Consider the following 13,165-nt stretch of genomic DNA (forward strand, 5'->3'; position numbering starts at 1 on the left):
GGACACCATGTTCATCATCAAACACCCCAAGGTTTTTATCCCATCATCCCTTCCACATCTTTACTTCCGTCTGTGAAACAATATCTGCTCATTTGTATTTAAAAAATGTAGGATTTACAGTATAGCACAGTGTAATCAGACAGAAGGATGGCCAGACAGATGAACAGACAGACAGACAGACAGACAGACAGACAGACAGACAGACAGATGGATAGGTGAATAGACAGACAGACAGACAGATATATGAACAGACAGACAGACTAATACTGCAGAGACACTTTCATACCAGACTGTGAACGCATTCACAACAGTAAATGAAATACAAACAACCAATCAATGAAATAAAAAACAATAACCAGAGTTTAAATGTAATGTAGTGATTTCTCTCCATGAAGTATATTTTTCTTTCTAGCATGCAAACACCTTTCACATCTGCTTTCCCTCCCTCTGCCTCCCTCCCCTCTGATTTTTCTCAGCTGAGTTTTCCGTCACATCTGTTATTGACATGAACACCATAAAATCTGATGACTGTCCTTTGTTAAAGGTCTAATCCAATTATGAATTACAGAAAGAAAACTCTTTATTCAATGTTATATATTATACATTATTAAACATCAGTTACAATAGCCACAAGTTAAGACCATGCACAGCTTTGTATCATTCAAAATGATAAGTACCTTTTAAAACACATCATGCAGGTTACAATTATGGTAAACTATATTTTTAATAGATATGTCAGATGTCAATTGGAATTAAATAAAAAAACATTGAACAATGGAAAAATAATTCAATTTATAAGCCCAATATGTCTCAGAAAAAATGTTCAAAGAAAGTCTTGTATCTCAAAAACAAACATTTTCATTGATAGTTTTCTGAAAACAAGCTGAAGTGCATTATGGTAGTAAAGAAAATGCTCACGCATTCACAACATACATCATAATCTCCGCTTTGCTGATATTGCATAGTATTATAGTGGTGGACAAACCATGCTGTTGACTGAATGAAACATTCCTCTTTGTCTTACAAGTATTTCATTTGAATGAATTACATTTGAAAATGAATGACCATAATGCCTACCTGTTCTAGAAATTCCATTTTATCTGTTTATCATGGTCAAACCATGATTAGTGCGTTACCTTGTTACAACAGCAATTAGCAACAATAGACATGAACATGAAAGTTTAGAAAAAGTTTTCAATTCCATAATTCTTGATTGTCTCACAAAAAAGGGACTCAAAGCATTAATACGAAGTGCTATCATTTGATTAGTACTTTTCTTTCATTTACATGCTATAGATCAATAGTCTTTGGTATCGACTATGGTGCTAATTAAGCATTCATACACAGATTTTTTTTTCACACTTGTGCAGGCTCTCACAGTTTTTTCCTTACAGCTGCTGACACTAACACGACTACAGTGGACTGCTCTTGCGGCAAAGCTGTTTTGCTGATGTCAATGTTTGCCGGTTGCGTCTTTGTTTTCCAGTTAATAGCGTGTAAAAGAAAGGATTTACACAGGAGTTTCCATAAGTCAGTCCAGTGAGAATACGATTGACCGTTACCTGCGTCCCTACCGGTACTGTCCTCAGAATGTCTGGCTGGTAGAGTGGCAGCAGCTGCCAGATCCAGAATGGGAGGAAGCAGGCCCAGAATGTCAGGACAATACCGAGGATGAGGAGCAAGACCTTGGGTTTCGGTGCACGTGGAGTACAAGCACTGCTGCTCCCATTTGCCCATGCTGGTCTGGTCTGGGACACCCAGTAAAGCCGACCTAGTGTAGCGTACAGGGCTCCAATGGCCAGTCCAGGACCAAGAATGCTGGTGCAGAACAGCACACTCAAGTAGGCTTTGGAGCTCTGCTCATCCCAAGCTGGGACACACAGCTGGCCCTCCTTGTTCTCCCCATCCTCCAGGTGCAATGTGATCATCATTGGCAGACTAAGGGCCACGGCGAGCCCCCAGGCCAGGCCTACACGGAGCAGGCCAGAGGAGTTAGAGGAGGAGGTGTGCAGAGGATGGGCCACAGCCCTGTAACGATCCAGACTCATGGCGGTCAGAGTGAAAATGGAGGCATGCATGGTGAGGAGGTCGAGGCTCAAAAGGAGGCGGCAGCCCAGCTCACCGAAGGCCCAACCAGACGCCAGGCTGTCGTAAACAATGAAGGGAGCGGTAAAAAGGTAAAGCAGATCAGCAAGAGCAAGGCTCAGCACCTGGAGGTGAAGAGAGGAGGAAGGTGAGGAAGTGGGGGAGGAGGAAGGGGAGGAGGAGTTGGCAAGGCAGGATGGCACAGGTATTCTCACTGGGCAGCAAACTGGTCCTGTTCTGTGTCTTCTCCTTCTTCTCCTTCGTCTTAAGAGGAGGCCCAGAGTGTACAGGTTTCCTGTGATGCCCAGCAAGGAGAGGAGAGAAAGGAGGCAACAGAAGAGAGCTGTGGATACCAGGCTTGGAGAGGGAGAGATAGAAGGAGAGGAGGAGGGCATAGAGATGTTCGGGAAGGTGTAGGGGGAAGGTGGAGGTAAAGATCCTGAGAGATCCATAATGTTTAATACTAAAAAGGATTTTAAAGTTGCAGAGAATACAGCACATGAATGTTAGGCTGTCTATTTCGGGTTTAAGCATAAGAAGCCTAGACATAGTGGGGGGGTCGGGGTGGGGGTTGGATTGGGAGGGAAAAAAGACACAGGAGGAGAAGAGAACAGAAATATATTTTGTTATTTTTCATCAGAACTTAGTTACATTCTCTTGTTTCTGTCGGTTTTGTTTATTTGATACACAAGTTAAGGATGATAAATCTAAAACTGATTTGACCTCTGCAGTGATTTATGTGAATTTAAAAGTTAAATTAAAAAAAAAAGTCATATAAACATGTAATAGAAATTATCATGTAAGCACAACCAGGGTGATCTGGGTGTTAGCAGAACACTCTGGGTGGCATTTACATTTTGCAGGTTTATAGTTCCACATGGAGCCGGATGACATTCTCATGGTTTTAGTAAAATAATTGGATTTTCAGAGTAGGAGTATCCAACTGTAAATCAGACTGAAACCTCCAAATGTCTACTCATTCTTGAGGTCAGCAGTCAGACAATCATTAGGCTAAGTGGAGGAATGTATATAGATTTTTTTATACATGACTAACATGACTCAAGCTTTGTCCCGCATTGACCAGTATTTACTATCCAGTTTTCTGCACTTGTGATTTTTCTCAATGCAGAAATATATGCACACAGTCCGATAAGGTAGACAGAGTGACAACCGAGGTTGTTATTAGTGGTATTCAGGATTACTTTAAATGAGAAATTTAGGTTTTGATAACTGAAATATACTACCCTGGAATATTTGGCGATCATTTGCTTTTCATGAGATTAGTTTGTTAGCTGTAAGCGGAATATTTTTCATCCTGGATGATTTGCTGGAGAAATCTAATCTTTAGCGACATCAAAGCAGAGGTAGGGCGCCTGACAGCAAAGTCCTGTGTGACAAATGGTGACCCAGGCTACACTGAGGTTAAGAGCTACTGTTGAACTATGGAGGGGCAGTCAAACTCCTGCCGAGCTGCGTACCTCCGTTACCGGCTCCCTTTAAATAACAGCTGTGACAGGATCTTTCTTATACCAGGAAATCTTTTTTCAATATATATACTAAATTTACCACATCTCTAACAATATTTTCTTACATTATTTCTTGTATTACTTTGATCAGAATGTACACATGTTTTCTATTTTCACCTTGTTTTATAAATAAGTGATATAATTCATTCAGCATTTGACTTTGGACAGACCGCACAGTTATATTAATTAAAACACACAATTATTTTAATTAAAACAGTTCTATTAATTAAAATAATTGTGTGTTTCCACCATTTAAAAAATTTACACACACACACACACACACACACACACACACACACACACACACACACACACACACACACACACACACACACACACACACACACACATATATGTATGTATGTATATATATGAATGTATATATATACTGTATGTATATATATACACACATATATATATACTGTATACACACACACACACACACACACACACACATATATATTGACATTATATTTAGTGTATAATTACAGTACATCATACAAATGACATTCTCATTGATCTAAACTCACAGTCTACTTTAATCAAACAATAACTTATCAGATTCATTCTTCTTAAACTTACCTTAAACCAGTTTAATCCACAACACTTTAAAATAGTATTCCATGGATTTGTTTGGTGGAAAATCGCATTTCCCATTTTGACACATTATTCTGGATTTACCGGTCCACAATATGCTTTATTAATCTTCAACAGGATAGGACAGAGGACGGAGTATTTGTGGTGACTCTCTACCCCCAAACTTTGCGATCTGATCTGAGCTGCCTGTCCTGCAGCTCTCGTCTCCTCTGCTTCGTCTTTGATGAGTCTGACTCTAGAGGGGTGTGGGAGTGGAAAAGGGGGTGGGATGAACGTGGGGGTTTATCTAGTGTAGAACTTAATGTTAATATATTGCGTTGGGTTGAATTGGGGTCTGGAACTGAAGTTTTCATTTATAAAGCAGAAAAGAAACAGAGTATGACAGTGACTCATAGGAAAAGACTCCTCAGAAATGTTCTGCAGTTATAACAGGAAAGATAACTTTTCCGTATGCACATGAAATGATTTTTGATTTTTTTCCCCTTTTGCTGTTGTGAAAATATTTCTCATGACAAATCTTTCATTTTATTATAATTCCCGTTAACTTGCTTTGTGTCATGTCTAAGGGAGAATTCTGGGCAACCCTGCTGTGCTTAGCTGTGCTGAGTAGCTGTTTAAGAATTTATGCAAATAGTGCTGTGTCATAAATTCTTATATTTAATAGCAACATTTAGTGTAAGTTTGATTATGGATTGATGACTGTCCGGTTTGAATGCCTTTAGTCCAGGCATAAATCTCATAGGGAACTTGCTGAGAAGCCTTTCCATGGAAGTCTAGAATCTGACCATAAATGGTATCATAACAACATATTTTGGCAAATCATAGGGTGCCATATAAGTCACAGATAGAGCCACTACATTTAGTTTTGAAAGGTAACAATTTATGGTGATAGATTTATTAAACCTGCATTCATTCAATAATTATAATAATAATAATAATAATGTACTTTGAAGCATACTTTATCTAGTATTTATTTAAATAAGAGCAATAATGGAGAGGATAAATTGTAAAATACATAATTAAATAAAAATCTTTGTGGTTTTCTTATTTTTATGGCCGACCTCTATTCAGTCTTGGTTCAATAAAGAAGAGTTTACTTCTACATTACAAATAGCTCAAAAACAAAGCAGTCCACATACATAATATTTAATGGAAATAAATGATCATATACAAGTATTACCATGACCACAAAGGCTAAAACTTGTAGGATCCCATCAGGGGAGGAATTTGTGGCTCGTTTTTTCTTTCTTTTTTCAAATTTTGGATTTTCCTTTTGTACAATGTTTTTCTTCAATTTTTAATAACCTCAGTGCAGTATATACATATATACATTGGATCTTCCAACCAAAAAGTCGTAGGGTTCATCCTTAATAACAGGAACGGCTCAGTCAAACCACAATACCTCTTTTTAGTGGATCTTTTTGTCAATATTTCATTTTCTGCTTGATATCAGAAAAAAATGTGAACATAACACGTAAAACTTATTTTCTGGGAAGATTAAATTTGACTGTGAAGAATTTAGATTCTCTGTGGGGGGAGAGAGACAGACATCGTGAACCAGTGTATCATTTGAACTCTTTTTTTATGCAATGTAATACCTAATCCACTTTAACTCTGACCCTGTGTTAAACTCTAATCGACTCATGTTCAAACACAAGGAGCCTCACACCCCCACAAAGGATTCATATGATGACTTGGTGTGTAAATTGTAGAAGAAATTAATTATCCAGACACTTGCCTATATCAACATTTGTCCATGTCAGGAAAAAAAGTTTAACTGGGAGATGTAATAAGTGTCTGGACTTAAGGCTCTGACAGCATCACAGAATAAACGTGCCTTTCAGCAGATATCAAAAGCAACTTACAGTTGCCTGTTATCCACTCAGTTGTTTTTGGCTTGGCTCTTGTATAACTCACAGCTGTGGTTTGCTCGCTTCAAGAGGCTGAACAACTTGGAAATGATTTAGTTGTGGCTAGCCAGTAAAATGTGTAGGCTGTACGCCTCATGCTGGTGGTGGGGAGTCAGCGTTGGCTGCTTCATACATATGTCGGCATACATAAGATGGACATAGACAGGCAGTAAAGACGAGAGAAGGATGGGTGGAAGGGGGGACATACCTATCCCCACGGGGTGTGAGGAATTTGAACAAATACCTGGCACAGGCATGCCAAAATAGGAGGGGGGGTGCCTCATGGAGGCATGAGAAGCACAGGCTCCCTGACACAAGGAGAGGGACAGGTAATACCTTAATAGATGGAAATGGAGAAGGAGGTCTGAATGCCAAGGGTGCAATATAGTGTTCTAATATCAGACGCTCTCTGGGACTTAATTTTATGTTAAGGTGGAAAAACAAGGAGCAGAAAAGGTTATAATCTGCAATACATATGGAAACAGATATTTCCCAACTTTAACATGTAAACATGGAAAATGGGAGTGGAGGGAAAGAACGGTGAAAGTATGAGTCCTGTGCCGTTTATTTGTCTTTGTCAGAGCTCATCAATCCCAGTCTGTGCAGACTCATTGTATAATTTTTAATTACATTTACCTGAGCTATGGGCTTTGTTCTGAAGCACTGACCTGCAGTCCATCCTTTATTAATTAGTCTGTATCTTGAGTGTGAATAAAGACAGTTTGAAGGTGAAAGGATATAAATATTCAAATAGTACTCATTCACTCTTCTGTGCTGACTGTTGATACGAGTGGGGACTTGATCAATATTTCTACCTGTAAACAATTTAAGCTAGATTTATTAACAAAAAGAGAAATGGCAGTGTATTTATAATATAATGGTTTTCAACTTTATTATTAAACTTTAACTTTATTATTATAAAATCTGTATTAAATGTTGTGTCTCTTTTTTTTTGCAATTAGGTTTGTGATTATGGCTGATGATCTGATTGTGTACAGAGACCATATTGAACTGTGTCTTCAAGTGCAATCTTTCTGTCCAGTCATTTTTAAACACCCAACTACATAAATGACATATTAGTTTATTATATTTTGTAATTTAACAGAATAACTTATATATTTGTTTGCTAACATATGTAATTCTTTGATTGGACATTATTGTTTTTACTAACAATGAATCTTCTTTTAATTTCCTGAATTGATCAATTAGTTTTTATGCATGTATGTATGTATGTATGTATGTATGTATGTATGTATGTATGTATGTATGTATGTATGTATGTATGTATGTATGTATGTATGTATGTATGTATGTGTGTATGTATGTGTGTATGTATGTATGTGTGTATGTGTGTATGTATGTATGTGTGAATGTATTTTTTTTTACCACAGAACTTCATGAAGTACCAAGTGATATATTGCTTGCTTTATTCAACCAGCGCCTGAGAATACATGGATTAGTTGACCAAAGTACCAAGAAATGATGTATTTTGTGATAGCATGACTAATGAGAAATAATTTGTTAAATTCTTTAAATTACTTAATTTACATTAGCATTACTTCAATACTTTATTGCATTAAGTGTTAAAGGGAAAGGGAATCCTTCAGGATATGTTCGGATTCAAAGTCCACCCGTATTAGACCTTGGCGGCGTCTGTGTATGGATTACATCGGCGTTTATCCTTATCCATTGATCCATTTTTCTAATTGAGTTTATGTCATATAGAAATGTTCCACATATTCTACTCTCCGACATCTGCACGTCAAGTTTTTGGACGTTATGGGACCGATCAGAGCCAAAGATGTCTTTGTGCTACTGGGAGTTCATGAGAGGTTGAGCATGTAAAAACAAAACGGAGCTTGAGATCACACTCCCACTCCCTTGATAAAACACTCTTTATTATTCTGTATATTTTCACCAGCCCCAGCTGAAGGGGCTGTAACATGTCCTATCTGTAGGTAGTCACAGTATGACGAACACCCACCACGTAAACATTATCAGCTTCCTAACCTTTTCCTGGCAGTCCTTGCTTTCTTCATTCATTTCATTAATTAGCTGACCCATCTGAGCAAACTGACAAATTGCCTGCCTTGTTGTCCGTCTTCAGTCTCGTTGTCTTGATTAAATGGGCGGACGTTTTATGTTTGACGAATGGTTGCAGACTGATTCACAGCTTGTGATGAGTTACTGTCTCCCCCACCCCTGTTTGCCTGTTACAGTTACACATCAAATTTTGCCTGTTTTCTCAATACCAAGAGAAATGCTTCTCCTGCGTCACTTCATCCTGTTTGTTGACACACTGCTTTTTTCCCCCTAAGTGTGTCTTGAACTCTATTTAAATACTTGAAATTTTGAATGCAAGTTTAATAAGATCTGATTTTGTTAAATAATAAGCTCAAATGATAAATTTAGCTTTTTTTAAATTATGGATCATTTTGATGTAATGCAGTTTTTTCTGGATTTGTTTAAAGCAGTAATGACAAATACTCCCAATGGTCAGCATCTCAAATGTAAACTTTTCATTTTGTGTGATTGTAAGGATGTGTTTAGAAGGTGTACCCAAGTTGGATGGTCTGACACCCCCCAAAGGCAGCTGTTCCTGTGCCCCTCTAAGGCTTCTCTCCCGCTTTTCTATGTATAGGTAGGATTTTCCGCTGAAATATTGTGAAATGTAAGTTATTAATCTTTAATTTAGACTCTTAAAGAATGAATTAGGCTAACTGAAAAAAAATATTTTCATGAAGCTGGAAATATAATAGTCCTGGAAGATAACAATGGATCTTGCTTTAGTGGACCTTTGTTCTTACACTGATTCAGCCATATTGTGGGCCTGAGAGGATGTGTGTACCCTTTATGTGAAATGCAGGGGATCTTTTTCTCTATGTTAGCCATTGAAGTCTGCAAAGAGGAAACACCAAAAATTGAACCAGTATGTGCTTACCCCTGAATTCACGGAGCATTAGACTTGGACCTCGGGTGACCATGACAAAATGTGGAGCCTGTTGCAAGACAGTGAACATTTGTTTACAGCTCCATCTGCGGAGAACAGCTTTTTACAGGCCAATATGGAATGCTATCATAGCAGCAAGCATCTGGTTAGCCAGCAAACAAATCCGCAGTTGACTGATGCTTTTCCTTGTTATTTACAATGAACAAATTCAAAAAATAATTACAAATTAGACAGTAAAATTACTTAAATCACATTCATTTCAAAGTAATAATTAATATTTAAGTCAATGTTACTTGTGCATCAATATCCTTTCAATATAAATCTTTTTAACTATATGTGGTCATGAATCTTGGCTTGTCTTTTTAGCATCTGCCAGATCGTAAAAAACCTTGAGGTGTAAAGTCGTAGCCTTTCAGTGTCTGGACAGCTGCTGATTTCAGATCTTGGTGTGTAATTAAACCCAGAAACCAGGTGTTTAGCCCCTGGTATATCTGCATCTTATCTAATTAGATAACCACTACCTTGGTTTTAAACTTTCAAGTCCTAAATTGTGGCCTTGCTCTTAAATTGCTGACCCTTTGTTGAATTCCAAAAATTGTTTCAACCTGCCCACTGGTGGTTGACAGTAGGTACTGCAGGTCCACACGCAGCCCCTCGGTGAGGACGCACACTATCTGCCAGCCTGCCGCAGATATATGATTTGATGTTTCCAAATCACTGGTGCACATTAAAAGATTACTTGTAAATACCACTCTGTGAATCTATTAAAGCCTAAGAGTGGAAATGTTGACTCACTGTTGAGCAATTGAAAATGAGCACTGCTGGTGATTTTATGCTTCATTTCTACTCAAATATGTAAAAAAGAAAGTTTCATCCCAGATGTACATATTTGTCTTTGTGTATTTTAAACCACAAAGGGCTGCAAAGCTGAGTGCTGGGGTAGCTACTTTGAAAGAATATCTTTGTAAGCTGTCATTTATTTTTCCCATATTGATGAAGGACATGTGACACAAAAGATGAAATGAGGAGAGAGATGATGGTTTTTGTAATGTTAACAAGGATAGCAATAAAGCAGCTAACATGTCAATGAAACTTCACTTAACAGACAACCTCAACAAACATGTTCAACATCTTTTTCTTCTTCTTGTAAATTGTAAAATATTTGAATGTGATTAAAGTGTTTTTGCAAAAATCAAAAAATCTTCTTCTTCTACTTCTTCTCCTCACCCCATCTGTCAATTACAATTATTATTATTTTATTTTTTTAACCATTAACACAGTTTAATAGAAGGCTTCATAGAGTTGCAGATGAATGTAAAACTGGTTATCATTCTATAAACACAGTAAAATGTTATGATGCCTAATATCCAAATGTTTATATATTTTTGTAGTTGGATGCAATTGATCGTTGTGCCTTTAGCATGATGTTTTCAATATGGTCCTTATTTCCATATAATGAATAAAAGAATGGATGACGTCATCTACTCCAATTGCACTTGTACTGAGATTACTGGTAACACACACACAAACACGCACACACATGCGCGCACGTGCACATCGACTCGCCCGTAATCTGTCCACTACTCTCTCTCTCTCGATTTTTATTCTGGTCTTCACTTCATTAATTTAAATCCACATTCAAATTGAAATGGCTTTAGTTTGCATGACTTCATGGACAAAAGATGTGTGGTCTGTACGATTTGCCTCTTAGACAAAAGCAAACGAGAAGGATCTCTTTAGGCTATAATCAGCCACAAGCAGATGTTTAAAAACTACGTTACAGTAAATGATATAGTCTGATAAACAGTCATTTAAACAATTTAAAACAGTTATCTGTATACATTCGATAAACCATGTCTAACAATAATCTAAAACAGTAATATAGCATCGATTAATCAGAACGCGCGTCATGGCAAGGTCACTCTGGCAGTCGCGCGCCTTGGGCGCGCTCAGCTACCATCTGAGGGCTCGCGGCAAGTTCACAGGAAATGTAGCACAGAGCGGCTCGCGCGCGGTCTCCAGCGGAGTGTTTTCAAACTAAACAAACGAGAAACTCGTCAGAAGAAGGACGTTCCTGTAAAAACTACGTCATAAATTATAAAGCGAGGGTAAGTGTTGATTAAACTGTGCGAGAAGTTTCTACTTTTTGAATGAAATAATTATTGTCGTTTTAACGTTTATATATTACAGTTGTGTTAAGCAGCTTGCGAACTTTAGTCGTAACCTTTCTGGAAGGTTACTTATAGCATTCATTTTTATTAATTTGAAAATCATAAATCAAGCAGTTTTTGTTTTTACATTTTAGTATTTCAGATTGTTCCATTATTTATTTTGATTTTCTATATTCTTCCTTACTTGCTTCTTTCTGGCTTTGAATTATACTTTCGTGGTGATGTTGAGCATCTGCTCGGCGTTGAGTATTGTCGTAATACTCCTTTACCCAAAAAGTTGATGAAGCTGTTTTAACTCCCAATGAAGCCATTTTAATTTATGCATTAATGTATGCATGAATGTAAAATATCATAGTATATGCTTGCAAATTTGAATTTTAACTCACGTTTTACGTGCTATATAGCGATTGAATAAAATATGTTAGTTACAATGGAACTGTGAGCAATGAGGTGATAACAAAGTAGACCTGAGCAGATGAGACCAAAGACCCCTGAGTGCCTTGATGATTTAATCCATTTTTATTTTTATGGTTTGTGAAGTAACAGCTGTACAATATTTTGTAATCCGTTTTACTTTATTTTACCCAGTTACACAGCTGAGAAAAACTTAGACAAAGTGCTTTGCAGCAAACACATGGACAACATACGTGTATTGCCTTGTAAAATAGCGGAAAAATAATACACATTTGAATGCAGGCCTAAGCCAAGTCCCAACAATTCATTTTAATGATAATAAAACCTAATGCCAGTTCTAATTGTCACCTTGAAACCATAAATGAATTCCAATCAAAAGATTTATGTGTAATTCATGAAATTGTTTACTTGACCCACCATCATAATGAAGAACTGAGTGGATTCTTGACGCTGCCATTGAGTTTCATGAAATTTTATAGATTTTGTTTAATACTGCTAACAAACAGACAAAAGAGGTAATCTGGCAGACACTATCAAAAACATAGCCTCTGCTGATGGAATTGCTGAGGGGTTTCAGATATCATCATGGGGTCAAGCTTTTTTTTTCTGGGTACGATTTTAAGATGGAGGGCTGAGTAAAATGCATGAAGTTGACATTTAGAAAATTATATCAACTGTAATGGTGTTGGTCATGTCAGTTATTTTGATTTGTTGTTTTCCAAGTGGATGCATTCATGGACAGTTCTTAAAAAATACTGTTGTACAAACAGTAGTCTGTGTTCACAAAGTGCACGAAAAGTGACACGGATGACACAAGCACAAAAAAACAGCCCACAAATGAGTTTCAACCAGAGGATAGTTTATCTAAAACAAATGTTGCATCCATTATTTGGGAAAATTCTGGCTTCAGTGATTTAATGATGACTATTCTGAGGTAATTGTACTTCCTGTGAGTGTTCTTTCCCCTCTGGTACCTCTGTGTTCCTCACAGAGTCCCAAAACACACAATATAGGTGAAGTCTTTTACTCTAAACTTCCTGTAGGTATAAATATGTTCATTGTCTCAATGTGTTTCTCGGTTTTGAACTGGTGACCTGTGCATGTACCTCACTTTTCAGCCAATGTCAGCTGATATAAGCTTTATATACTTTTCCTGAATAATAGTTAATATTGATATTAATGTTTCCAAATTCCAGAAGTATGTTTCCATTGTTAAGGAGACATGTTATGATGGTCAATCTGTCATAGAACTATTGCTTTCATGATCTCTCGATAGACCTCTCTGAGATCTATCTAGTTATCTACTTACAAAGTTTTATGCCCATTGAAATTATAGTGTACACTATTATTTGTATTTCTCATTTGTGCAGCATTCTGAGAATGTCTACCAATTGCAATGCTGTTCTTGCCTCAAATGATCTAAAGCTGCTGATGACATCATAATGTGCTGTAGATCGGGGAAGTGGAGGGTGGTTTTTGGAAAAAAAAAACCCAACAACACTCTTTTTCTTA

At 37.3% G+C, this 13,165-nt stretch overlaps 1 protein-coding gene across 2 annotated transcripts; it reads right to left on the reverse strand.

Annotated features, from left to right (window-relative positions):
• Positions 1–740: 740 nt before the first annotated feature.
• uts2r3 (urotensin-2 receptor 3) lies at positions 741–4,379 on the reverse strand. Of its 2 annotated transcripts, XM_068324794.1 has the most exons (3): positions 4,194–4,379; positions 2,301–2,626; positions 741–2,210 (listed from the first exon to the last, which is right to left on the reverse strand). In XM_068324794.1, the coding sequence occupies exons 2-3, from the start codon at positions 2,535–2,537 to the stop codon at positions 1,413–1,415; spliced, it is 1,035 nt and encodes a 344-aa protein (XP_068180895.1). In that variant the 5' UTR covers positions 2,538–2,626; positions 4,194–4,379; the 3' UTR covers positions 741–1,412. The 2 variants fall into 2 exon arrangements, with proteins under 2 accessions (XP_068180895.1, XP_068180894.1); XM_068324793.1 differs by having other exon boundaries at positions 741–2,626.
• Between the last annotated feature and the right edge of the window lie 8,786 nt (positions 4,380–13,165).

Source organism: Antennarius striatus, chromosome 9 (genome assembly GCF_040054535.1).
Source record: "Antennarius striatus isolate MH-2024 chromosome 9, ASM4005453v1, whole genome shotgun sequence".
In the NCBI taxonomy this organism is placed as follows: Eukaryota; Metazoa; Chordata; class Actinopteri; order Lophiiformes; family Antennariidae; genus Antennarius; species Antennarius striatus.